Here is a 24,520-nt window from a genome sequence, read left to right on the forward strand (position 1 = left end):
GCCCTGAGAAAATACAAAACAAAAACAGTGCTACAGTCTGTTGTGAATGAACCTGTAAGTTGAAACACATTGCTCAGCAGCTGTGTGTGTTGTTAAACTTCTGAAATTCAGAGGCAAAGTTCCCTCTCAGTGTTTGTTTTATCTTCAGTCCGATGTAAATTAATTTACCAGTTACATTTGATATTTTACAAAGTTCTCAGGTACATAGTGCATGGACCACTATTTGTCTTACACTACACTCTCAGAAAAAAGGTAAAGCTGTCACTGTGGTGATACCCATAAGGTATAAAAGTTAGAAGATTCATCTTTGTACCTTAGTTACTCCTAAATGCTAACTATCAGTCCCTTAAAGGTACATATTAGTACCCAAATAGTTGTATATATTAGTACATTTTGAATACCATCCCAGTGACAATTGTAATTGGTATTTTGAGAGTGTACTAATAAGCAATTAATATTAGAATATTATTACGTATTTATATGAACATTTTTTTTTTTTAAATAAAGCATATCAAAGGTTTTTTTTTTTTTAATTAATTGGGTATTTATCCATGCATTTCAACATTTCCTCAAGTGGTTGAACAGATTCTTCTGCTGCTTCTTCTTTTAAAGTGTAGCCAAACACAACAATGTGGATGCACTGACTTTTTCCCTATGTTCCTCAGTAAGAAAACAATGACCTTAAGGGAGGCTTAAGAGATGCATTCTCCCTCTGAAAGTATGTTATTTTAGAGAAAAGAGTGGTTTATACATTGTTTGATCTTTTATTTTATAACATTTGTTTTATTTTTGTATTGTTGATTATTTTCCCTCTATATCCTTCTGGGAAACAACAATGCTGTTCTTCTGCTACATCTTCTGATACTCACAGGCATAATGACAAGTGATGGACACTGTTCCCCCCCATGTGATCAGGAATTTAAATTGCTGCCTGTCTTAGACTCAATCAGTAGTAATATCTCTTATTCCTTCACCTACAGCTACAACATTAACAAATACTCTGAAACTGGACCTCCTTTAGTTTCTACTGCATTAACCAGCTAATGAAGCAAATAATGCTTGTCTTATTTGTTCTACGTCTTATTTGTTCCCTCTCTCTTACGGTATTAGTCGAGCACATTGTGATTTTCCTTTTTGTTTCAGTGTAATGAGATTTTTCCCCATAATTTTAGACAGACTTTTCTCCATCTTCCTTATTGGTCAAATGAAATATTTGTCCGGCTAATGTGTTTCAGCCAAAGGGGAGGGTTTTTTTTTTTTTTTTTCGGGAGCTGTTGGAAACTGAAATGTATGTTATTAGCAGAGGAGCTGCAAGTACCTACCAAACAGTTGTTTTTCATGGCAAAAACGAGACCAGATAGACCAAAATAGAAAGGTTGTAGCGGCAAGTTTTGCCTTTCAGATGAGGACAATATAACTGCTATAATTTACTGCTCACTTGAAGCTTAGAAAAGGCTGTCTAGGATTGTTTGGGCAGAAAGTGCTCTGGCATCAAGATAAAGCACATTTCAGTTCTCGCTAGGACTCCTCTATTATACCTGAGCGGACCACTCACTGCTCAAATTACAGCCTGTCTGCCTTCGAAGGGTTAGAAAGGTCCTTTTAGATTCTCCATTCTCTGAGAAAACCCCAAAATGAGCACTGCTAACAGTTCTTTCATTAAAAATAAATAAATACAAAAAGCTTCAAATACTGTAATTTGGTCAGTTTTTGTGATAATGAATTTCGATCCAGTGCTCTTCAGGCAAATGGTTAATTAATATCTTCATAACAATACTTTTGGTTGCTATGGACAGCACTAAAAGAGAGGCAGTAGCATTTATCTTAGAATTCAAAGTGTACAGGCATTAAAACGGAGCAGTAGTTTGTACTTATTTTCATTTATAGAATATGTATCTCTATTCGCTTTACTCTTGTGCTTGATGGACCTTTGTTGGATGGTTAATATGAATGAAAATGAGGTTGTGAAGGACAAACGTAAATTTGCACACTGTCCAGTGTTTTGGACCCCATTGACTTTCATTGTATAGACAAAAACAGTTGAAACTTACCTCAAAATATCTAGCAGCAGTACATTCTATTGAACAGACTGCATATACTGCATGTTAATCCCTAATAGGGTCAAACGGTACTTGTTTATCTAACAGTGAGAAGAAATTCCGTAATCTGATGCCACAGAGGGCAGGTTTTCTTCCAGCTTTTTGAAGTTTTTTTGCGAATAAAGATTAAAATCTGCTTTCATAGCACACGGAGCACCTGAAGCTATGCCTCTCAATTGGAAAATGATGGAGTCACCCTGTAAGAGCTCTCCTGATGCTGGCTTGAAGGACAAAGAGCTGAGCCACTTTGAGACTAATGATTGACACTGACAAACAAAAGAGCCCTGCACCTTTCACCAAGAAAGCAATTGAAATGGTCCAATCTCTATCGAATTTCAGACTTATCGATGTTGAGGGCCATTACTGGGCCTTATTACATTAGATTCATCTTCCAGCAGTGAGGGGGGCATGTTCAGATTTATTGATTCACCCCAGAGAGAAACATTTCTCCTCATATATTGTATAGAGTAAACTTGAAATATTTAACTTAAAAGGAGACAGTGCTGCTTTAGCAGTCTAGATTATTGTGGGCTTAAGAAACTGTAGAGTAGACAGCATGTTTAATTTATCACAAATGAAACGAGGCTATGGGGGATATAAGTAAATTACCTCGGTGTCGACTGTTTCTTTCTCCTTCACAAAAGAAGATATTATTAACAGTGTTGGGGAAAGGTACTTTTAAAAGTAATGCATTACAATATTACGTTACTACTTGAAAAAGTAACTAATTATGTTACTTGGTTACTTTTTATGGGAAGTAATGATTACGTTACTTTGAAGTTACTTTTTAAAATCTGGGAAGGGCTTGCTTGTTTGTTTTTAATATATAAAAAGTTATTCTTTTACAAATATAAAAGCACTTTCACAACAAAAGTAAAATGAATACACCGCAAGCTTAAGAAAATGTAAATTCTCATCTGTACAGAAGAGGGCACAGCTCAAACTAATTACATGAAGAATATGACACATATTGCTCTATTCAGCAATAACAAAAGTGAAACACAAATGTGTCAATTTTGCTTAGCATGGTTGAATTGGATCATCGAAGGTCAGTAGCAAAGACATTGGTTAATAAAATGGAATTAAATACATAAATTATATTTGTCTTATTTAACATATTTAATTGTTGTAGATTTGAATAATATACTGAATTTTTTGCATTTGACTTTTGATTCACTTTGAGCAATACTGAATTTTTGTGCAGGTGAGATGAGTAAATACATGTTCATATTTAGTCTAGAACTACAGTAAGCAACATGTTCACAAAGCACACACAACACCTTTGCACTTGGTCCAAATTTCTCTCAACAGTTTGAAAATAGTTCAACACAACAATAAAATTAACCACAGCACATCTCTGAGCAACACAGTGTTTCTGAACGAATTGAACAGATGGCCATTCTATTCTATTCTATTAAAAGCAACAAAGCCACTTCAAAATTCAGATTTTTACTCTACCAAAGATATCCCTGTCACTAACACATTGCTTCACTTAATCCTTTCTCTCTCCATATGAAGTCCTGACTCTCACAAATGTCTTGCTCATCCTAGTCAGGGGTTATGTTAGAGCAGAGAAGTGGGTCAGGGTACCTGTGTTAAAATCGATCTGTTCTTTGCTTTCTCCCTGTGAGAGCCTATCCAAATCTCTCAGACAAATCAGATGTGGTGGAGGAAAAACAACAGAGTGGAGACTTCAAACATTTTGATATGTCGCATTGATCCAGCTTCACATCTATGCACGAAAGAGCTTCTGAGCTGAACAAGCCAAATGATTTTATGCTCAAGTGCCTCCTTTGTCTTTTGTGTCTATTATGGGTCTTCTTACTCATCTGTTGTGATACTTTAACACAGCCTTAATGCCCAAACAGAGTTTTTAGTTAAATAATTCAGGTATTCCCTTCTGTAATGAAGAATGATTACTAAATGGTCCATAGTTCTGGACATGTCTGTTTTGGTCAGTCATTCTTGATTTTCATGGTGGCAGAGATATTTTTGTTTTGTATGTCTATGCTTACTCCATTATTCTATGTTTATACCAAATCGCTTCTGTCATTAAATGTGCTCTGTTCCAAAACCTAGTGAGCTGCCTACAGAGGTATTTCATTTTTGGAACGCTCCCAACACAAAGGCTGTTCTAGTCATCTAGCCTAAGGTAGATCTCTAGTTTTGGATTTTAGAACCATCGCACACAACTTTTGTGGAAGCAATTCCAAAATGCATTGTGCCTAAAGGCCTGTTCACACCAATGACAATACCAATAACTATAAAGTTTGAACAATTGTTCTAATTCTGTGGAGAAAAGTAAAGTCTACAGAGGAACAATGTCAACAATATCACTTTTAGAAAGAACTATCCCATCACTTTTTCTAGTTGATGAACAAAAAAAAAGGCAGTCTGTCAGAATCCATCTGACTTTAAAGCACTTGAGGAATTAAAGTGTCAGACATAACTGCATCGTATGCTTCAACTACTTTAATGTTATTTATACAACAACAATGGTTGAACAATGTGCTGTCAGCCAAAATTTCAGCCATAAGACCAACAACTACTCAATAAATCAGCTATGATTAAAAGTCAGATAAAATAGATATGAATAGATATGACTCTTTATAGTATTAAACAGAATATCTGTCTGTCATCTCTCGGTGTGGATGCTAATATTGTTATTGGTATGGGTATCTTTATAATTACTGTTCTTGGTGTGAACGGGCCTCAACTACAGTGAAGAAATAAATCCAAAAGGAATGACAATTTGAGAACAATGTTGAATTAGAAAGTGAAGTGAAGTGACATACTGCCAAGTATGGTGACCCATACTTGGAATTCGTGCTCTGCATTTAACCCATCCAACGTGCACACACACAGCAGTGAACACACACACACCCGGAGCAGTGGGCAGCCATTTATGCTGCAGCGCCCAGGGAGCAGTTGGGGGTTCGGTGCCTTGCTCAAGGGCACCTCAGTCGTGGTATTGAGGGTGGAGAGAGCGCTGTGAAATGAACATATATCACTCAAAACTGATTTTTTCATTAAAACAATGGCAATTTGTGTCTATTATATATTTTTAAGCTTGTTATAATATAATGCTGTTAGCTTAGCAACATGCTAACATCAAACTCTACTGAAATTGCGAGTTGAGTTACCTAGCTAGAAAAAAATGTTCACTTATAAGTTCCCTGATGGAAGATTAATGCTGCCTTCTAAGACAGCCTTTGTAGGCAATAAGGTAGAGAGGCAGGTTATGGAACAGATATAGGCCTATAGTGTTTCTTATCATACTTGTAACAATGTTAACTAATGTCAGTCCCTTTGTCTCATGTAACCATTTCATTTGTCTTATTTGTAACCACTTAAGCATTTCAGACAAGATATAAACATGTCAAACACTCTCAACCTCGACAAGGAAGCTTCTCCCAAGGCCTTAAATTCTCACTGTCTCTCCATCTTAGTTAAAGGTACACAGTAGTAGCCTCCAGCTGTGTAAAATTCCTGCATTATCACAGGTGACCTGGTTTTGTGGAGCCCATTATGACAACAGCTGAATCATGTTGCTTACACAAGAGAAACACCACCAGATCCTTCAATAACACTATTTTAATTCAGCTCCTTGTCCAGATTTTTATTATGCTGTGAGTGGTTTAATGCAACTCACTACTCGCCAACAAAACTGCATTTACTGCATGATCCATCAAGTGCATCCAAAACCCTTGACTTTGTTTGACTTAATAACCTCCACTTATTTTCACATTACATCTTTACTCAAGTTTCTGCGCTGGCAGCTGCTGCCAGAGTCATAATCAAGACACTGTTTTCAGCCAATGCAGTCACTGGCTTGGTGCCCTTCTACCTGCAATCCATTACCTAACTGTACACCACACTCAGACTGATGTGACTGACTACATCCTATTTGGTCGTCTAGGTTTCCTATCACTCCACATAAAAGCTATTTCACTTGGCCAGGTCAAGACATCTTTCCATACTTCGGCAGAATGCACTGTGATGTGATTAGTACATATATAAAGTAGTAGAAGAAGCCAGAGAAAACTTGATTATATAGTTCTTGGTGCCCATTTAAATCACTGTAAAACAACACTGTTTTGATATGGTGATTACTAAAGCACATGCATAGTGATTAATTCTACTGTACTGTGTTATTTGAACTTTCCTGGTTAATATTTTTTTAAATGTACTGAATTGCATTATAGGCAAATATATTTAAATACATGACATGGAGGTGTAAATAGAAATGTCTTATCTATTGTAAGCCCTACCTACAGTAAATTGTTCAAAAAATTACTTGAAAGTTTAGCTCATTTCATTTAATGTTATTTTAAACTATATTACATTCATATAAATGCAATGTAACATGCAATTCAGTGGCTGAAAAAATACAGGTAGCAAATACAAGTATGTATATTTTTACATATTTTACTTACACAATAAGTACTGTTTTTTAAGGTACAGTAAGGTAAACCTCTTTTTCAAAAGGGCTGCGAGAGCATCACTTTTATGTTAAACAAGCTAAAATGTCTCAAGAACTTATGTTATTTTTATTCGGCTGTGCTGCGTCCCACATTTATGAACACAAGAAAACATTCTCTGTGAAAAGTCCCTTAGACAATAGGCATAAAGGCACCTCTCTACATTTTGGCACACAGCTCATTTATGCAGTTTCTTGGAAGTCATTGTGGCATTTTAGTGTGTCAAGGATCAACACAGAAAATTGACTTTGAAAATTTGTTGATCCTCTGATATTCACTTACCTTTTGCTGCAACATGCATATTTAAGCCTTTCTCTCACATCTGGCATTACTGCGCAAAGATAAATAAACTCAGCAGCGGGACAGCCTGCTCATTTGGCATGTTACCCGTATTTGGAAAACACACCACATCCTACTGCACGAAAGCCTGTCAGATCCATATACTTCTCCAGCAGAACCCTGACCTGGCTCCTATTGTGGAGGGATCGATAGTTAACCCTGTCAGTCTGTGTTTTATTTGCCTGGGCTGTATGCTCCAAACCAGTCTTGACTGCTCCTATATTTGGCCTCCCACCAGTCCCCATCAAAACAGATAAACAACATTCCTGTACTATAAATCAGAGCTAAACATTTTTGCATGAATTTGGGAGGGAAGGGGGTGACTCAAGCAAGTGCAAATGGTGCTAGAAGGATATCCTTAAGCTACATTCTTCATTAAAAAAAATAAATAAATAGTCACAATTGGTGTCTGATTTGGCTTGTTGTGACGCTCAGCACTGTATAGCGTCACAATAGACACAAATTCAAACATGAAATGAAAATGGCAGGCTTGAAATGCTCCCAATCACAACAGCAAAGAGAATAAGCTACAACAACAATCATCCTGAAAACAGACCTCTGAATCCATCAGAAGTGGAGACACTGAAATATCTGACCTGACGGAATGACTTAAGCAAAGACAAGCTGGTCAGACTGGTTTGGTTTCGCGTTTTAGAGGGGTTTGGGGTACAGACCAATCTGCTAATCCAGTAACAAAAAGATAGTCTAAGAACGTTCTGTTAACATTCCCATTAAGTCATGAACATTAAGACATTAGTTCTGAAGATTCTCTGAATGTTCAAACCATCTTTTAAATGTTCTAAAACATTTTTTGTAATGTTAAAGGAACATTCCACATTATCATTTTGCAGACATTATGGGAACATTACATTTGAATGTTTTATGGACGTTCTGTAACAAGTAATATAATTAAAAAAATGTTAGATGTACATAAAACTTACATGTTTAGAGGGGGAAAAAAAACACTCCATGAACGATGTATAAATAATGTTTTTGTGTTAATATTTTGAGAACATTTTTAAAGACCTGATAACTTTGATCAAATGTTTTGTTAACATCATTTGAGAAATGTTTGTTCATAAATATGAGAGAACCTTGTCAGAATATTAGCCAAAGTTCTGAGGCTGATTAGACCAGCTCAACCCAGTTAAGACCAGCAGTCTTATTTTTTCTCTCTTAAGCAGGACTGTGTGACTACTTTACAGATCATTTGGTCTAAAATGTATAACCATTTATGGTAACATTAATCACAAAAATGACAGTACAAACGAGAAATATAATCTCAGTGAATCTACCATATTCCATTTATACCTTATTCATACAGCCTCATATTTAAATTGAAAGGACTGTTCACACCAACGATGTCTATATTAATGTAAACACCAACGGATGACAACATATAAGTTGCAGTTATGTTTTCTGCCACTTTAAATGCTCATGCTCTTTAAAGTCAGGTGGATTTGCCTTTAATAAAACCATGATAACTTGCATTGAATATTGCAGAGACTAACACTAAATAACACAGCATTGAGAATAAGTGGCATTGAGGCAGTATGTGAACATTAGAACTTAGTAAACAAATCATATCAGTAGTCATGCTGCTTATTCAGTTTCTGGAAATTAAATACGCCATGAACTTTCACTCGGCTGAACTGCTCAGAATGAAACGCCAAGTAAAGAACAAGTTTTGCTAAAAAGCTCTGTTATTCTGCTGTGGAAACTATTACATAAGATGGATAATACCAGGACTAGGATTTGGGCTAAAAAAACAAATGCATTAATTTGTTGTGTCATATTGACATAAATAGGGCATGGTTAGGGTCAGTCAACTCGAGCTCAACATGCTTTATGAAAGCAAGAGAACAGACTCTCAAAAAGAGAGGAAAGACATGTAATGTCATTTAACTGACTTGATTCTGATCCTTTTATTTTATTTATGTTCTTTTTGTCACAATGTTAAATATACTGCATAAGCACTATACACTGGTTCTTTTAAATACTGCTCACTGAAAATTCCAAAAATTGGTGTAAAAAACCTTTTTGGAGTGTATATTGCAAGTTCTTGACAAAAATTATAATAATAAATTATAGTACAGTGTACATAATTTTTCATTGAATATAATATGTATGAGTAATTATAAGTTAAGTTTCCTTCAGAGGCATATGTGGAGAGGAATCAACTAAAATCCAGATCTGGCTTGTTCCGACACAAATTAAGCCTTGAGAGAAGACAGAAAATGAGGGGAAGAAGGAGGAATGAAACTAGAAACCAGATTCAAAATCATGTCACCCTAACAATGTGCATACATTTCTGATGCGCCATGCCAAGGCCCAATGCCACTAACCTCTAGTGACATTTGGCCGATATGAGATACTGACAGTGAGTAAGGCTGTTGAGATTGGCTCAAACAGTGTTGAATCAGTGAGTTCGTGGAGCCTCCTGTGGCTTTAAATAGTCTAGCCCTGTATGAGGCCGCAGTGTCATTCATTACCCAGTTCATCATGTATTCCTCTGCTCAGACAATGCCATCCCTCACAGCTCCGACCGCAGCCGTGGCCAATGAGAGATGATGTGAGGCCAGTTTCCAATGCAATGGATTCAAGCCATCAGGTGAGGACGGATGGGGATTGTGGAGATGGATGGGAAGGCAGGCTTATTGTTAGCCGGCCTGGTACAGTTGAAGCACTGTATTAAGCGGACTGTGACATTCATGTGTAATAATGTCAATCCAAACAATCCAAACGCCACTGGCGACTATATATAATTTGCATGAAATGACTTTTTTCCTGATTGTTTTGCGCTCACATCTTTTGTTATGTTCACGTATTAAACTTACATAAGACGATGCGCATCAAAGTTTTACTGGAAAAGAGTTTCAAACAGTCCTCGTCTCTGCCGCACACAATCTGCTGAACGCAGTGAGAGAGACCTGAAAGGGCCTGTTTACACCTGGTCACTTCATGCATTTTCTCTGATCGGATATCTATATGATTTGTTAAAACGTTTCCCCATTTACACTTGGCCACATAAATGTGTCTTCGCAAAACGGATATAAATCCGTTCTTCAATTCCCGCTTCATATGCAAATATAACGGAGTTCACGTCAATGAAAGCAATGGATAATTTTATTAATTATCAGCTAATTTCAATATCACAGACCGCAACAAGAGAGCGCGCGGCATCAGCACTGGAAAGATAGGCTAGTCTCGCTACTTTTAATGAAGAAGATTGTGTGTTGAGCGTCTGCGACTTACTTTCAGGTTAATTCAGTTTGCGCGTCGCTTGCTGAAGAAATACTCCGCTACTCATCCGCGGTGATGCTTGTTGCATTGCGCTGTCATATCTGACTATAACATGCCATATAGCCTATAAAACGCTCTCACACGTCTATTATTTTAATATTATGGGAGGAGTAAAATTACCATATGTGGTTTCAACAACCAGATGCATTTACACTTGTCCGGTTTCGCCCAGACCACCTCCTGAAGTGGTTTGAGCGATTGGATTTATATCCGTCTCGAATGCGTTTCGGACGGCATTTACACCTGGTCTTTTCAGGATCAGATAGCTATCCGATCAGGAAAAAATGCATGAAGTGGCCAGGTGTAAACAGCCCCAAAGTGCAAGTGCAGAATAGCCGTGTCTATTTCGTGCACAACTTGAACAAACTTCAACAGGTAAAGCTATCAGCTCTGTGCATACTGGCAATATCGTCAACAATTCTCATTTATAATCATTACTAATATGGCTTCTTCTTATCGAGATCTTAGTCTATATGCTGTGTTCTGTTAATGCATGGACTTCCTGTTATTTGAAGCACACTTGCCATCCAGTAATCGCAAAAAGCTTTGTGCTGTCTTACTTTTTAATAAACAAAGTATCAGCTTTAAAATGCTACGAAATTCAAATTATGCGGTTTGGGTGCTCTTTAATGCGGACCACAAGCGCACACTTTCGGTAATATAAACACCAGTACCCCGCGTCCACACGGTCCGTGTATGCGTCCGTATCGCGCGAGCGGAGATTATCGCACTTAATGCTCAGGCGCGATCTCTTTAGCACCTCAGTTAAAGCAGCAAGTGAACCCATTATATATTTCGATTTACTACTATGAAATGAACATGATCAAAAGGTAGGCAATAAGAAAGCCTATAGTACAACTTACTGAAATGTTTTATGTAAAAGCTCATTCAGTGTTTCAAACTGAGGAAATGTATAAAGCTTGTAAACATTGCATTGTAATACATTTACCTCAGAATAACCACTCAGTGTCCATAAACTCATCAGTCAGCTAGAAAAATAACTATAAAGAGGAGCGTTTTGCTATATTTATGCGCTGTTGCATATTAATATTTTTACTTATTCTGTTGTACATGATTCAACTCCTCCTATAAAATGGCATTTTACTAATGAAGAAAAACAGACTGAATGTGTGAAAGACGTGACAACATTTATAGGATGCACTGCACTCAGTTGCCAAGTGATGCTTATGGTCCATGATATTGGTACAGATTCTGTGTAACGAACAATTATTTGTGACTGTATATTTCAAGTTGTAAAATACATTTAATTCACACTTTAAGTGAACCTTAGTCCCTCGGTCGACCTGATCATCTACAAGATGGATTAAAATGCTGATAAAGCCTAGAAAAGATAAGACAAACACATGACAAAATGATTGAAATGTTAAAATAGGGGGGAAAAATAAAATGATAATAATAAAATAAACCACTTTTATTCTGTGGCACCTAAAAAAATAATGTGGCGCCTAAGTTTTTCTTTTATAGGAGCCAATGGCTCCTTACTCGATTTTTTTGTCTGGAGCCCTGGCATAGGCTACACTGTAAAATATTATTGTGATTTTCCAGAATAGTCCTGGCTGCTAGTTGCTTTTCACAGTATAGTTTTACAGACCAGGAAATGTGTGAGCATTTCTGTCCCAAATAATAAGTTGTGCGTTTGATTTCCAGGGAATGCATGAAGTAATAAAACATATTTCTATCATGACAACTCTCAAACAGTTTAGCATAAAGAGTTTAGCAAAGGGCAGTTGTGGCCTAATGGATAGAGAGTTGGACTTGTAACCTGAAGGTCGTGGGTTCGAGTCTGGCAGGGATTGTAGGTGGGGGGAGTGAATAACCAACACTCTCTCCACCCTCAATACCACGACTGAGGTGAGACCCTTGAGCAAGGCACCAAACCCCCAACTGTATGTTCACTACTGTCTATACACTTGGACGGGTTAAATGCAGAGCACAAATTCCGAGTATGGGTCACCATACTTGGCCACACACCAATTCCCCCTTCCCTTTAATATGCATGTGGGGCTTGCGTGGCTTATCTAGCCGCCGCCTGATGAACCGCAGCTGTGACCGATCAGCCTGTGATGAGGATGTGCAGGTGTTCCTCGCTTGTTTCCAGGGCGACACCGATGATCCTTCAGTACGCTCTTCACACATGTTCTAACCACATTATACTGCACTCCGGGTGCCCTTCTTTCTGCAGAGTTTGCATGACTCTCCGTGCTCAAGTGTTGGCTTACGAGCCTCCATCGATGCTTGCTGAAGCCACCACCATTTCTGTCTGACCGAGGTTAGACAGGACCCTCCTGCACTTGTGTTGTAGTCTCTAATGTTGGGCCTGCATGGGAGCTGTGGTGGGTGAGTACGATCCATTTAATCTCTTAATATTTCTATTGCTAGTTTTATGTGGCTCACTAACTAGCTTTCTCCGCAGCGCTATGTGGACCTGTTCTTTGACTTACAGGGTAGGACCTCCGCTAGTACCTCCACTGCTGAAGTCAGAACCTCTCAATTTGTCGACTTATTGTGGTGATGGTTTCACCTGTCGGTACTAGATCCAGCCTGGATGATAGCCTATATCTTCGGCATAATGCTTGCTGGATCATGCAGCCAAGTCACTAGGCTTCTGCAGGAGCCTCCTTGGCCTTCAGGTCCCCAGTATAGCGTTGTAACCCAGGGTCCTCCATTCAGGCTGAGCCTTTTCAGAGATTAATGATTTGTGATGTGCTCCCTGAAGTCCTGGCTGGTGTTTGCTTTGAGAAGCTGCCCCGGCCAGGATGCGCTACTCATGTCTCGCATCGAGAGGCTTCCTGAGATTTGAGATATCCACTTAAGCGTCATGCACATTCTCTGAGTTAGAGCTCCTCTCACTAAGGTGTTGAGGAGCTCCACTCCTTAACTCCACTCTGCAGTTCAATAGATGGTCAGGCCCGTCTGCATCTCCCTGTCGCACTGCCCTTACGGTCGAACCAGTGACTCGCCTCTCCATGGAGTGGGCTTGAGTACACTGCTTTCCCGGAGGTACGAGTGAGAGGTGTTTTTGCGGAAACCCTTCCTGAGTGCTTTAGCTCTGAGAAACGATAGCTCTTCAGACATGTATGGTTATTGGGTCCCGTTGCTCTATGCTCTCTATCAAGATGGAGAGCATAGGACTACGTTCACCTACTAATAGATGGCTCGCTTTGGGTGCTGCTGGACTGTTCTTTTAATCTGGCACTGCCTTCTGGTCGAGCTAGGGTGTGCACCCCTCACTGAGAGGGCTAGCTATGCACCTAATGTTCCCAGATTGTGTCGTAGGGGCCGCCTTAGCCCAAGGGCTGAGAGCGCCGCTCCCGAGAACTCTATATGCAACCGTACCGAGTTGTTAGGCCCATACCTGTCACCGCCTTGGTCAGTTGCCTCCATGTGGGACCCTGTTGCTGTTGGAATGTGTGATCCTCTTCTAAGCCTGGATCCCATTTCCGATGTCCCATTTGCGGATAATCTGTTCTCTGGACATGGTAGTGCTACCCTCACTGCGGGAGGTTCTTTATGAGCTCTGTGGCAGTGACAACAGGAAGTTTGGCCGCTTCTGCCTCCCTGCTGAGTTACCCTGTTGGTCAGGCCTGGCAATGCTTCCCTCACCTAGAGGTTACCTTTGAGCTTGCCGCTCCCGGTTGAGGGTCTGAGGACTCCTCTCACAGGGTCCTGCACTCCCTGGAGCTCCGTTGAGCAGCAACCTCAGGTTGTTGAGCCACTTTCTACCTCCCTGGTAGGCTGTTTTTTGGTCGAGCTAGCATTGCTCCCTTCACCATAGAGGGTCACCTATGAGCATGCCGCTTCCTCATGAGTGTCTGAGTTTCCTCTCATTCTGAGAGTTTAGTTCTCCGCTCCCCAGAGCTCTGTGATTCAGCAGCCTCAGGTTGTTAGGCCTCTCTCTGCCTCCCTGTTAGGTTGCTCTCCTTCTTGGTCGAGCTAGCATTGCTCTCCTCACCATAGAGGGTCACCTATGAGCATGCCACTCCCTTCTGAGCGTCTGAGTTCCCTCTCATTCTGAGAGTTTAGTTCTCCGCTCCCCAGAGCTGTGATTCAGCAACCTCAGGTTGTTAGACCTCTCTCTGCCTCCCTGTCAGGTTGCTCTCCTTGTTAGTCGAGCTAGCATTGCTCCCCTCACCATAGAGGTTCACCTATGAGCATGCTGCTCCCTTCTGAGTGTCTGAGTTCCCTCTCATTCTGAGAGTTGAGTTCTCCGCTCCCCAGAGCTCTGTCAGTAAGCAACTTCAGGGTGTTAGGCCTCTCTCTGCCTCCCTGTTAAGTTGCTCGCTTTGCTGGATGAGCTTAGCAGTGCTCTCCCCACCATAGGGGATCACCTACGAGCATGCCGCCCCCTTCTGAGCGCCAAGGTTTCCCTCTTATCCTGAAGAGTCGAATTCCCCACTCTGTGGGTCTTGAGGGTCTTGAGTTCTCCTCTCAACTTGAGGGCTGAGTTCTCCACTTCCCAGAGCTCCTTGAACCAGCAACGTCAGGCTACTAGGTTCCTTCCTCTGCCTCCCTGATACACTGCGTTAATGGTTAAGCTAGCAGTACACTTGCCCTTCAGGGTATTTACGAACATGCTGTAGGTTGAGCATCTGTCTCCCCCTCTCAGTTGAGAGCTGGGTGCTATGCTCCTTCAGCTATGTAAGTTACTGCTAGCCAGACCAGGCTTGTGACCATGATGATGAGTTGGTGACTCCTCATATGACAGACTGTTCAATGAGATGCGCCATTTCCATCTATGGACGCTCTGTGTATGCTATGGACTGCTCCCTCAGAGTGCCACAGTCACATGGGGTCTCTAGGGATGTCCAGTAAGCAGCCCCTATGACCCCTTAGCAACGGTGTTCCTAAAATCCATGTTATGGTAAGTGTGCACGCTAAGTCTCTTTGCACCTTCTAAAATCCACACTGTGGTAAGGACCCACATCAAGTATTTTGCGTTCTTTCTAAAATCCTGTATGGTAGGTAGGGGTTATGTGCTGCGGCTTCATGCCCTTTCTTTGAGTTGGTCAGGCCCCGGTTTCACCTTGGGCCCCACTCTACCTATGTATCCCCAGTGATACTGACTTGAACAGGGTGTTGCTACCAAGGATCTGTTGAGACAGTTCCTTCAGTGAGCTCATGCAGAGCAAGCAGTAGCCCCCGGGTGACAGGCCAAGACCTAGTTACTATCCTAGGTGCTTGGTCATATCCCCTTAAAGGAATCTCTTCTTCTGATTCCAAGCCTTTGAGCTCTACCCTATGTCCCCTTTATACTGTGGTCGCGCCGGTAGTGACGTCATAGTCTGTCGCCGCCCAATGTTATTGCCGTGTTTAAATGTATGATTCAAGACACCGGTCACGCTGAGGCATTCCCCATAGCGACCCCTAGAGGACGCAGTGTCTCGTTCCCTTCTCAGGGAACCATGGTTACATACGTAACCTGAGACGGTTTCTGAAGTGCGCTGCAACTGCTACAGCAAGCACTAACCAACTATTTGAATATTGAGCAGTGAGCTCATTGGCTGCTGATGTGAAAATAAATATAATCACATCATTCACATGGCGCAGTTGATTTATCAAATTTAGATCTATCGGCCTGCGGTATCTAGCATTTCATGACAGAACTTTGCATATTGTTATGCAATAAGATGCTTTGGATAAATTAAATATTATTACATTTAAAATAAATGTTTTCTATTCAAATATATTGTGACGAGTCGGCTGCCTCCCCCCTGTCCATCATCACCACCCCGTCCCGTATTCGCCGCCCTTCACCAGGCTCCCGACGGGAGTGGGTGTGTGAGAGAGGAGAGGCGCTGAACACCTAGGGCTGGCGGCGTGTGATGAGGCGCACCTGATGTGAATAGAGCCTCATCACCGCCGCCGTTAAAAACGCCGAGCGCGCCTCTCCTCGGGAGACCGCTCTCTTCCCCGTGCATGCACGCTGGTGTCCTCGTGGGTCCAGGAAGGGTGCGTCGAGCAGGACTGCCGCACCCGTTAGGCGGCTGACGGGCCAGGATGCCGGGCCGTCGAGTCCCCCAGAAGCGCGGGGAACCAAGGAGATGGAAGGAGCCGCGCACGAGACGCCGCCACTCGCTCCCGGCCCCGAGAGGGGAGCGCGTGCGGCCACCGGACTCCGCCCCCTCCCTGGACCCTTCCCTGATGAACACTACCCTCCTTCACTAGCCCCGCGGCACAGCGAGGACACCAGGTTCCCTGTTTATTTGGACATTTTTCCCCTTGGACACTTTATTTTCCCTTTTTATTGTTTAATAAAAACCTCTCCGAGGCTTGACGCCACGCCCACTGTGTCTGTCGTTGGCTCCTCCCGCCACAGTGGTGGAGAATGCAGGCAGGCGGAGCTAGACAGCGCAGTTGGGCAACATCTGATGACGTCATCCCCTCTCGTGCGCAAAAAGCCGTGAAACCCGCACGGGGACAGAGGAACGACGGGGACAGCCTCCCAGCCACCAAAGGGGTAAGTGACGTTCTTTCTATTTGTCATTTATCCTGTGGCTGGTTGAGGCTGATAACTAATACCCGGTTCCTCTGTCCCGGTTCCGGCGCGGTGCGAGAGGGAGAGTTGCCCGGAGAGGAATCCCTGCCCCGCCCACTCCGACCGCTGGAGCCTGGTTGAGGAAGGTAGCACTCCCGCATGGGCGGCGACCCTCGGACGGGGATGTCGCTTGGGGGGGGGGGGTGACGAGTCGGCTGCCTCCCCCCTGTCCATCATCACCACCCCGTCCCGTATTCGCCGCCCTTCACCAGGATCCCGACGGGAGTGGGTGTGTGAGAGAGGAGGGGCGCTGAACGCTTAGGGCTGGCGGCGTGTGATGAGGCGCACCTGATGTGAATAGAGCCTCATCACCTCATCACCCTTCCCTGATGAACACTACCCTCCTTCACTAGCCCCGCGGCACAGCGAGGACACCAGGTTCCCTGTTTATTTGGACACTTTTCCCCTTGGACACTTTATTTTCCCTTTTTATTGTTTAATAAAAACCTCTCCGAGGCTTGACGCCACGCCCACTGTGTCTGTCGTTGGCTCCTCCCACCACAATATTTTAAAAAGGAAATTCATCCCTGTGATGGCAAGCTGAATTTTAAAGAGCATTTATTCCAGTCTCCAGTGTCACATGATTGGCTTTTTTTTTTGTGAAGACCATGCTACATTTAATTTCTGGATTCTTTGATGAATAGAAAGTTCAAAAGGACAACATTTATTTAAAATAGAAATCTTTTGTAATTTTATGGAAGTCACACATATATATTGTCACACTCTAAATAAGGCTCCAAAGAATTGAACAGTAGTATATATATATATATATATATATATATATATATATGGTTCCCAGTCAAAGGGAACACTAATTACCACAATGGTGAGCCCCAACAAAACCCAGCCATTTACACTCTTATCCCATAATGCACTACAATTTTTTCCTTTTTTTTTACACTGTAACACTGTAATTAATATTCATACATATAGTTGGCAGTACTAATGTTTTGCACCACAGTGTGAAAAAGTAAACCCTGCGATTCATTGATCCCAAACACGAAGCAGTCATCAAAGGGAAGAGATGCCTTTTCGCCTACCTTATCTGTTTTTCTATTTCACATAAACACACACCCACGTCAAAACCTCCACAGACGTGCCTCCACACAGAGCAAAGAAGATATTTATGACCATCCTTTGCAATCATACAAACATGGAGACTAAATGACTGCTTGCATACATCGGGTGCAGCACAGCTTCATTACCAAAGAGCCTAATGCTAAACATAGTACATTTATGCCACACAAGAACCAATCAGTCCTCTTAAAATTCCTCATTAATGCTGCTTCATATCTCCAGTTAACTTATATCTCTGATCTATCCTTCAAAGTGCTTTCATACAGCTTCAAAGTCAAAAATCAGCAGGGAAATATGCAGTACAGATGATTCCCAGATTGAGCACTTGAACTACGCATCCACTTATTTAAAGAAACAACAGGAACAGTGTGTTCTGTCCTACAAGAAATGTGTGCATGTGTGTCCTTGCATGATTATTTATTTTCAATCGTTCGAGGGAGTATTTGTATAATTGGTCAACATTAATGCTCCAGCGATTATTGGGTTATGCATATGTGTTCAATGAACCTATCAGTCACTGCTAAATGCACATTACTAGCAAAGGCCATGTTAAAAAGACCAAATTGTCTCAGAATTTGAAAGACATTAACGTGTATCAAATCGAATGAATAGTTTTCTTTGAAATGCACACTATATGTGGCTATTTCTGCTACATAGCCGAAAATTACAGATAACTGCTCGTCTACCCACATCTACCAGCATAGCCACGGATTAAGCGTCAGGATGCTTTATGGTATCTGTAGACTAAAAGCAAATCCGTGTTCGATGCTGCTTCTGTAATTTGCATATAATATGCATGACCCTTTCAGGTCTGTGAATGATCAGGCTTCTGTTCCTTTGGTGTTTCAGCACCAAATGTTGAACTAAAAGCATTTAAAATAAAATAATTTTTTATGACTCCAAAACGAACTAAAATGCATAAAAATGGTCATTAATCCTCTGGGGTCTGAGGTAATTTTGGGGCCCTTGAGATGTGTTGACATGCCCTGATATTTGTGCTTATTTCAGCTTCTTATAATATATACTATTGACCAACATGTATTTTTTTTGTATTCAGCACAAACTATGCTACAGTAATATGTGACCAATGTGGATGTACATGTTTGCATTTGTTAGAAAAAAAATATTATGCGTGGTTAGTAAGTTTTGGGGGAAAAAATGTAGCTGAAATAAGGCCATAAAACCCACATTAAATCGTCCTGAATAAGACTTGTGTGTAATCAGTCTTCTAGGCTAGAATATTTACTTCACAATTATGTGAAAATCATTCAGCTTACTCATTCACAGAAAACAATATATTGATTTAAATTTTTAAAGACATGTTTTGTGATCGAAAGCCAATATGCGAGGGAGTGGTAATAGCCTTGAATATTAAGTGATTTTCACCTGAGACACAAAGGGCCCTCCCCTAAGGCTGCTAATGGGCCATCGGTGTGACTGTGACAGGTAAGAAAGAGTGAGGAGACTGAAAAAATTGGGTTTTTTAATTATTTGTATTTTATTGTATTTTATTTGTATTGTATTTTATTTAGAGATAACTCTCATGTTCGAGAGTTGCGGTGGAGATCAGGAGCGGTGGAGACACGTAGAAAGATCTGGGTATAAGAGCACAAGGTAGGTAGCTTGGGTCTGGTTTGGTTCCTGTAGTGAACGGTAGACCGGACGATCAGTGAGTGCGTGGAGTGTGGTTTTGTAGGTGGCTTGATTGGAGTTCGGCAGGTGCAGGTGATTAGAACACAGGTGACTGAGATCGTGGGTAAGTGGTGACTGATGACTGCAGTGACTGGGGTGACTGAGGCTACGTCCACACGAAGACAGGTTTCTCCGTATCCGATCTTTTTTTTTGCCTTAATTTTCGTAAACACGGAGTCGTCTCAGGAAATATCTGCGTCCACACGGAATCACTGAAACCGACTGAAAACGATGTAATACACATGCCAGACCAATATGTGGCGCTGTAATTCTGTCACAGAGATACACAAAAAACAGAGAAGAAGACTTGGACCATGTGCGTAAACCTTGCGCGCTGAATATAAACTAACACACAAAGCAGAAGATTTTGCTTTAATAAAACTAATGAGCTCAGTAGGTTCTGCAGCACGAACACAGGCACGTAGTCTGACATTGTTGTTGTTGTCGCTGTTATGGGACGTAGCGGTGTCTGATTAGGGGCGAGACGTGGGCTGATGACGTCATCGTTTCAGAAAATATACGGATTCGCCGTCCACACGAAAACATGAAAACGGCGTTTTCAAATTTATCCACCCTGGGACCCGGTTTCAAAAATTATCGGTTTCTCTCTTCGAAAACGCCGGTTTCGTGTGGACCAAACGCCTATACGGTAAAAAATGTATACGCATAAATTTTGGCATGTGTACTACATCGTTTTCAGTCGGTTTCAGTGATTCCGTGTGGACGCAGATATTTCCTGAGACGACTCCGTGTTTATGGAATTTGAGGCAAAAAAAAAAGATTGGATACGGAGAAACCCGTCTTCGTGTGGACGTAGCCTGAGACTCACTGACATCAATCACAGCAGTGAGTCTGTGACCCATAGACATCACCAGACTCTTGGTCTCATCCTTTGAAATACTTTTCCCAGCCTTTACTGCACCCAATTCCAATTGTTGCTTGTTTTGGGGAGTTTCTGCCTTCTCGCCTCTTCTGCTGGTGAAATTCATGTTAAATCAGATTTAAATCTGGAGATTGACTGGGGCAATCTAAGACTTTCCATTTATTTGCCCTTATAAATTCCTTGACTAAACTGGCAGGGTGTTTTGGGTCATTGTCCTGATGCAATATGAAGCACTTCCCAATGAATCTGGTGGCATTTTTTTGAATATTGGTAGGCAAGATGGTTTTGTACTCTTCCAAATTCATTCTGCTACTGTCATCATACATTAAGTCATCAGTAAAGTTGAGAGGGCCTGTTTCAGAGGCAGCCATGCATTCCCATGCCATGACACCACCTCCACCATGCTTTACAGATGAGGCTGTATGCTTGGGATCATTTGCAGTTCCCTTTTTTCTCCACATTTTTGCTTTCCCATCACTTAGATCAAAGTTCATCTTTGACTCATCGGTCCATAAACACAGTTCCAAAACTCTTCTGGCTCACCTTTGTGCTTTTTTGCATACTCTAATCTTGCCTTTCTATTTTTGGTGCTGGTCAGAGGTTTGCATCTTGCTGTGTAGCATCTGTAATTCTGTTTCAAAGTCTCCTGAGGACAGTAGATTGTGAGAGCATCACCCCAGCTTTCTGGAAGTTGTTGGTGATTTTACAGACACATCTTTTAGGGTTCATTTTCACAGCTTTTATGATTTGTCTGTCATCAACTACTGTTGTTTTCTCAGCCGATCAGGTCGTTGTTGGTTGCTGGTGGTTTCCAAACTCTTGATTTCTCCATGCCCTTTGTTTTTGCTAGAGCTCTAATTGACTTCCTCTTTTCTTTTTTTAGCATCCAAATTGCCTGCTTTTCTCTCAAAGTCAGCTCCCTTATTTTCATCCTGGTTTGTGTGTGTCATCATCGATTGCAGTATTCAGAAAGCAGAAGTAATGGATATAACTGATACGACACATTCCCTGCTTTTAATATCTGAAGAATTAATGCAACAGGCCACAGCTGATCACTTAGAAAGACCTGTGAGGCAACTGTTCCAATACTTATGCTCACATCAGATAGAGGGATGGAACTCTAAAAGTACTGATCTTCTTTTGGGCTGAATTGCACAATATATAAATTCAGAATTGCGATGTTAATTTAGAATTGTATAATCGGAATTGCAAGAAACAATAAATTCTGATTTTACATCTCTCAAAATATAAAAGATTATTTGAAAAAAAAAACTTTTAGAACCAATGTAATGGCTTTCAAACAATGGCCGTCCAAATAATAAAACTAAAATAAATATTAAGTTGAAATACTGAAGTGAGAAAATACACACATAACTATAGTAATTTGTGTGTGGGCCTGATTTCTTTACAGGTATTGACAGAGTAATCCAGCAATGGTCCACTGGTAAGTGGTAGTGGATAAGCTTGTGTTAATAAAATGGTTGGCTGTTAAATCACAGGGAAACACAGTAAAAGTGATGTACTAATGTTCGGTTCAGCCTAATTGAACACTGTCTTGTCAATTAAGCAGAAAGTCTCTTCTGTTTCTAATAGAAGGTTCTTAAAATGTCTGCAATTACTTTCCTGGCAAAGGCTCAAGGCACTAATAGAATATGGTGGAGGGAAAGAGCATGCTTTAATTTCAAAGCAACATTAAATTCATTGTGTATAACCTTAAAATTAAACGTAAAATTAGTGCAAGGTATGCTTAAGCAAACATCAAATATAAACTTTACATTCAATTTAACAGGTATTCAAATGTAGTGTCTGTTTTCTGGGGTGTTGTAATGGTTAAGGTCCAGAGCAGTTAACTGGAATGGTGCTGGTTCAGCAAAGGGTGAGCCATGAGCCAACACCACTGGACCCTTGAGCACAATGTACATTACTACTAAAGCCCCTGAGCGAATCACTTAAAGAAACAGTTCATCCAAAAAGACCTTCCACACCCATTTGGCTTTCTTTCTTCCTTAAAGCCTAAGAGGGCAGTTTTTTTGCACAATATACTGGACAATCTTTTTAATATCAAAGTGAATAAGGACTGGGGGTGTCTCTAAAGTGTCTTTACTCCATACCTTCAAAAGTCAATACAGCTGTTTTATGTGAAGAACAGAGGTTGATATTTCATAACAATTTTATTGTGATTTTGTGTCCTTGAAAGAATGAGAACTGGAGTTTTCAAGCTTCAAAAAGAAAGCAAAAGCATCAAATATGTAAACAGAGTTAAAATTGTAAGCCATCTTATGAAGCCATATCATTTATTTTGATACGATTTTCAGTGAATAATGACTTCTGGTAACACTTATATAAGACTACATAACAAATATGGCACACAAATTGTATTTGAGCATAAATACAACAAAGATTATTGAGGTTAAAAAAATACTATTTCAGGGTTTCTGCTTCAAAATGTGTTGCTTAGCATTTTGTAATTGTTCATGATAACTTCGCAATAACTGAGAGAAACTTGTAAATCATGTTTAGTGTACTTTTAAAATACATTTAAAATTTAAATGTAAACTTTTATCTTTCTATGTTGCTCTTATGTCTTTTTTAAGCTTAAAAGCATCTGTCCTCACTAATTGTAACTGCATGTATAAGAGCAACTAGCGCATTATTAAAAATGTCTCTTTTTGTGTCCTACAGAAGACAGAAAGTCAGCTTTGGAATAACATTAAGATAAGTCAATGATGACAGAAAATTCATTTTTGGATGAACTATCCATATAGCCCCAGATCCAAGGGAATTTTCTCTGTAATAAGTTTGTGGTTGCTGTTCCATGGCGACTTTGTGGGAAATGGTTATAAATACAGATTCAAGAGTTACAGATTTATGGAAACTGTAACTTATTATGATATGGTCTTCTTAAGATGAATCACTATGGTAAGTGGTTTTAGATAAAAAGCATCTGGTAAATGAATAAATGTCAATTTATTTCAAGACTACCAAGAAACCCATTACCTGCAATGCACGTCAAGACGGCAAGTGCTGCGCAGCTGAAGACAGTTGGGTTTGGTCTTGTCCTGATAGGAGCAGGAGGGTACAATGGTCTGTCTCCTTCTCTCAGCACAGGCCTGGTCCTTACAGGAGCAGAAGAGCAGCCCGTAGCTGTATTGCGAGTCAACGCGCTCAAAGAACTGACGCAAGGCCTTGTGGCAGCGCTTTCTGTTGCAGCTGTCCTGCAACTGAGACTGTGAGGGTTGCTGGCCCTGGGTCTGCGCACGGGTGCAGGTGGAGATGTAGTTGGAGCGCTGACGCTTGCAGTTTTCATTCAGGTTGCATGCTTTGGTGGCGTCCAGACAGGGGTTGCATGGGCGGCTGGGATCTGAGCATTGTGGCTGGCCTTTACTTGTCCCAGAATGTATGCCTACGAGAAGAGAGCAGGAAAAGATAAGTGAGATCAAATGCAAGGGTGTTTGTGAGAATAAAGAGAGCGAGAGGGGAATTGAGAGTGGGTGTGCATAGGAAAAAAAGAGACCCTGAGCTGCAATGTCCCACATACACTCCTTGTCAGATGAATAGGACAACTCCAGCACAACAATGAACTTTTAGATCTGTTTCCAAGTCAGTGTGCCGATTGGGACGCTTTCGAAATACACACACACACACAGCTGTTGGTACACATATAATTAGGAGGACTTTCCATAGGCGTAATGGTTTTTTATACTGACAAAATTATATTTTCTTTCCCCTAACCATAACTCCATCCTAAACATTCTGCATTTATACTTTTTATAATAATAAAAAAGTGTTTATTTAGCAATTTGAATTATGGGACAGCTGGATGTCCTCGAAATGTAGGGCAACTAGCTTGAAACCTGAATACACGATATATTGTATTCACTGGCCCTCATAATGTAGGTCAAACACACACACGTGCACAAATATACACAAATTCCAAGATTTTTTTTATTGTTTTTGAAATAAATCTCTTATGTATCTTATGCGAGGTGGGGTGATGGCAAAGCTGAATTTTCAGCATCATTATTTCAGTCTTCATTGTAACATGATCCTTCAGAAATCATTCTAATACGCAAATTTTTGCTCAGTGATT

At 40.8% G+C, this 24,520-nt stretch overlaps 1 protein-coding gene across 1 annotated transcript in view; it reads right to left on the reverse strand.

Moving 5' to 3' along the window:
* LOC306848789 (GDNF family receptor alpha-2-like) overlaps positions 1-24,520 on the reverse strand; it is a gene marked incomplete at both ends in the record, with an annotated part of 92,052 nt that overhangs the window by 15,612 nt on the left and 51,920 nt on the right. Inside the window, one exon of the mRNA XM_079383557.1 lies at positions 23,428-23,833. Within this exon, the coding sequence (XP_079239683.1) occupies positions 23,428-23,833 (406 nt within the window). The remainder of the gene's footprint in view (positions 1-23,427; positions 23,834-24,520) is intronic.

This window comes from Barbus barbus (assembly GCF_936440315.1).
Source record: "Barbus barbus genome assembly, chromosome: 28".
NCBI lineage: Eukaryota > Metazoa > Chordata > Actinopteri > Cypriniformes > Cyprinidae > Barbus > Barbus barbus.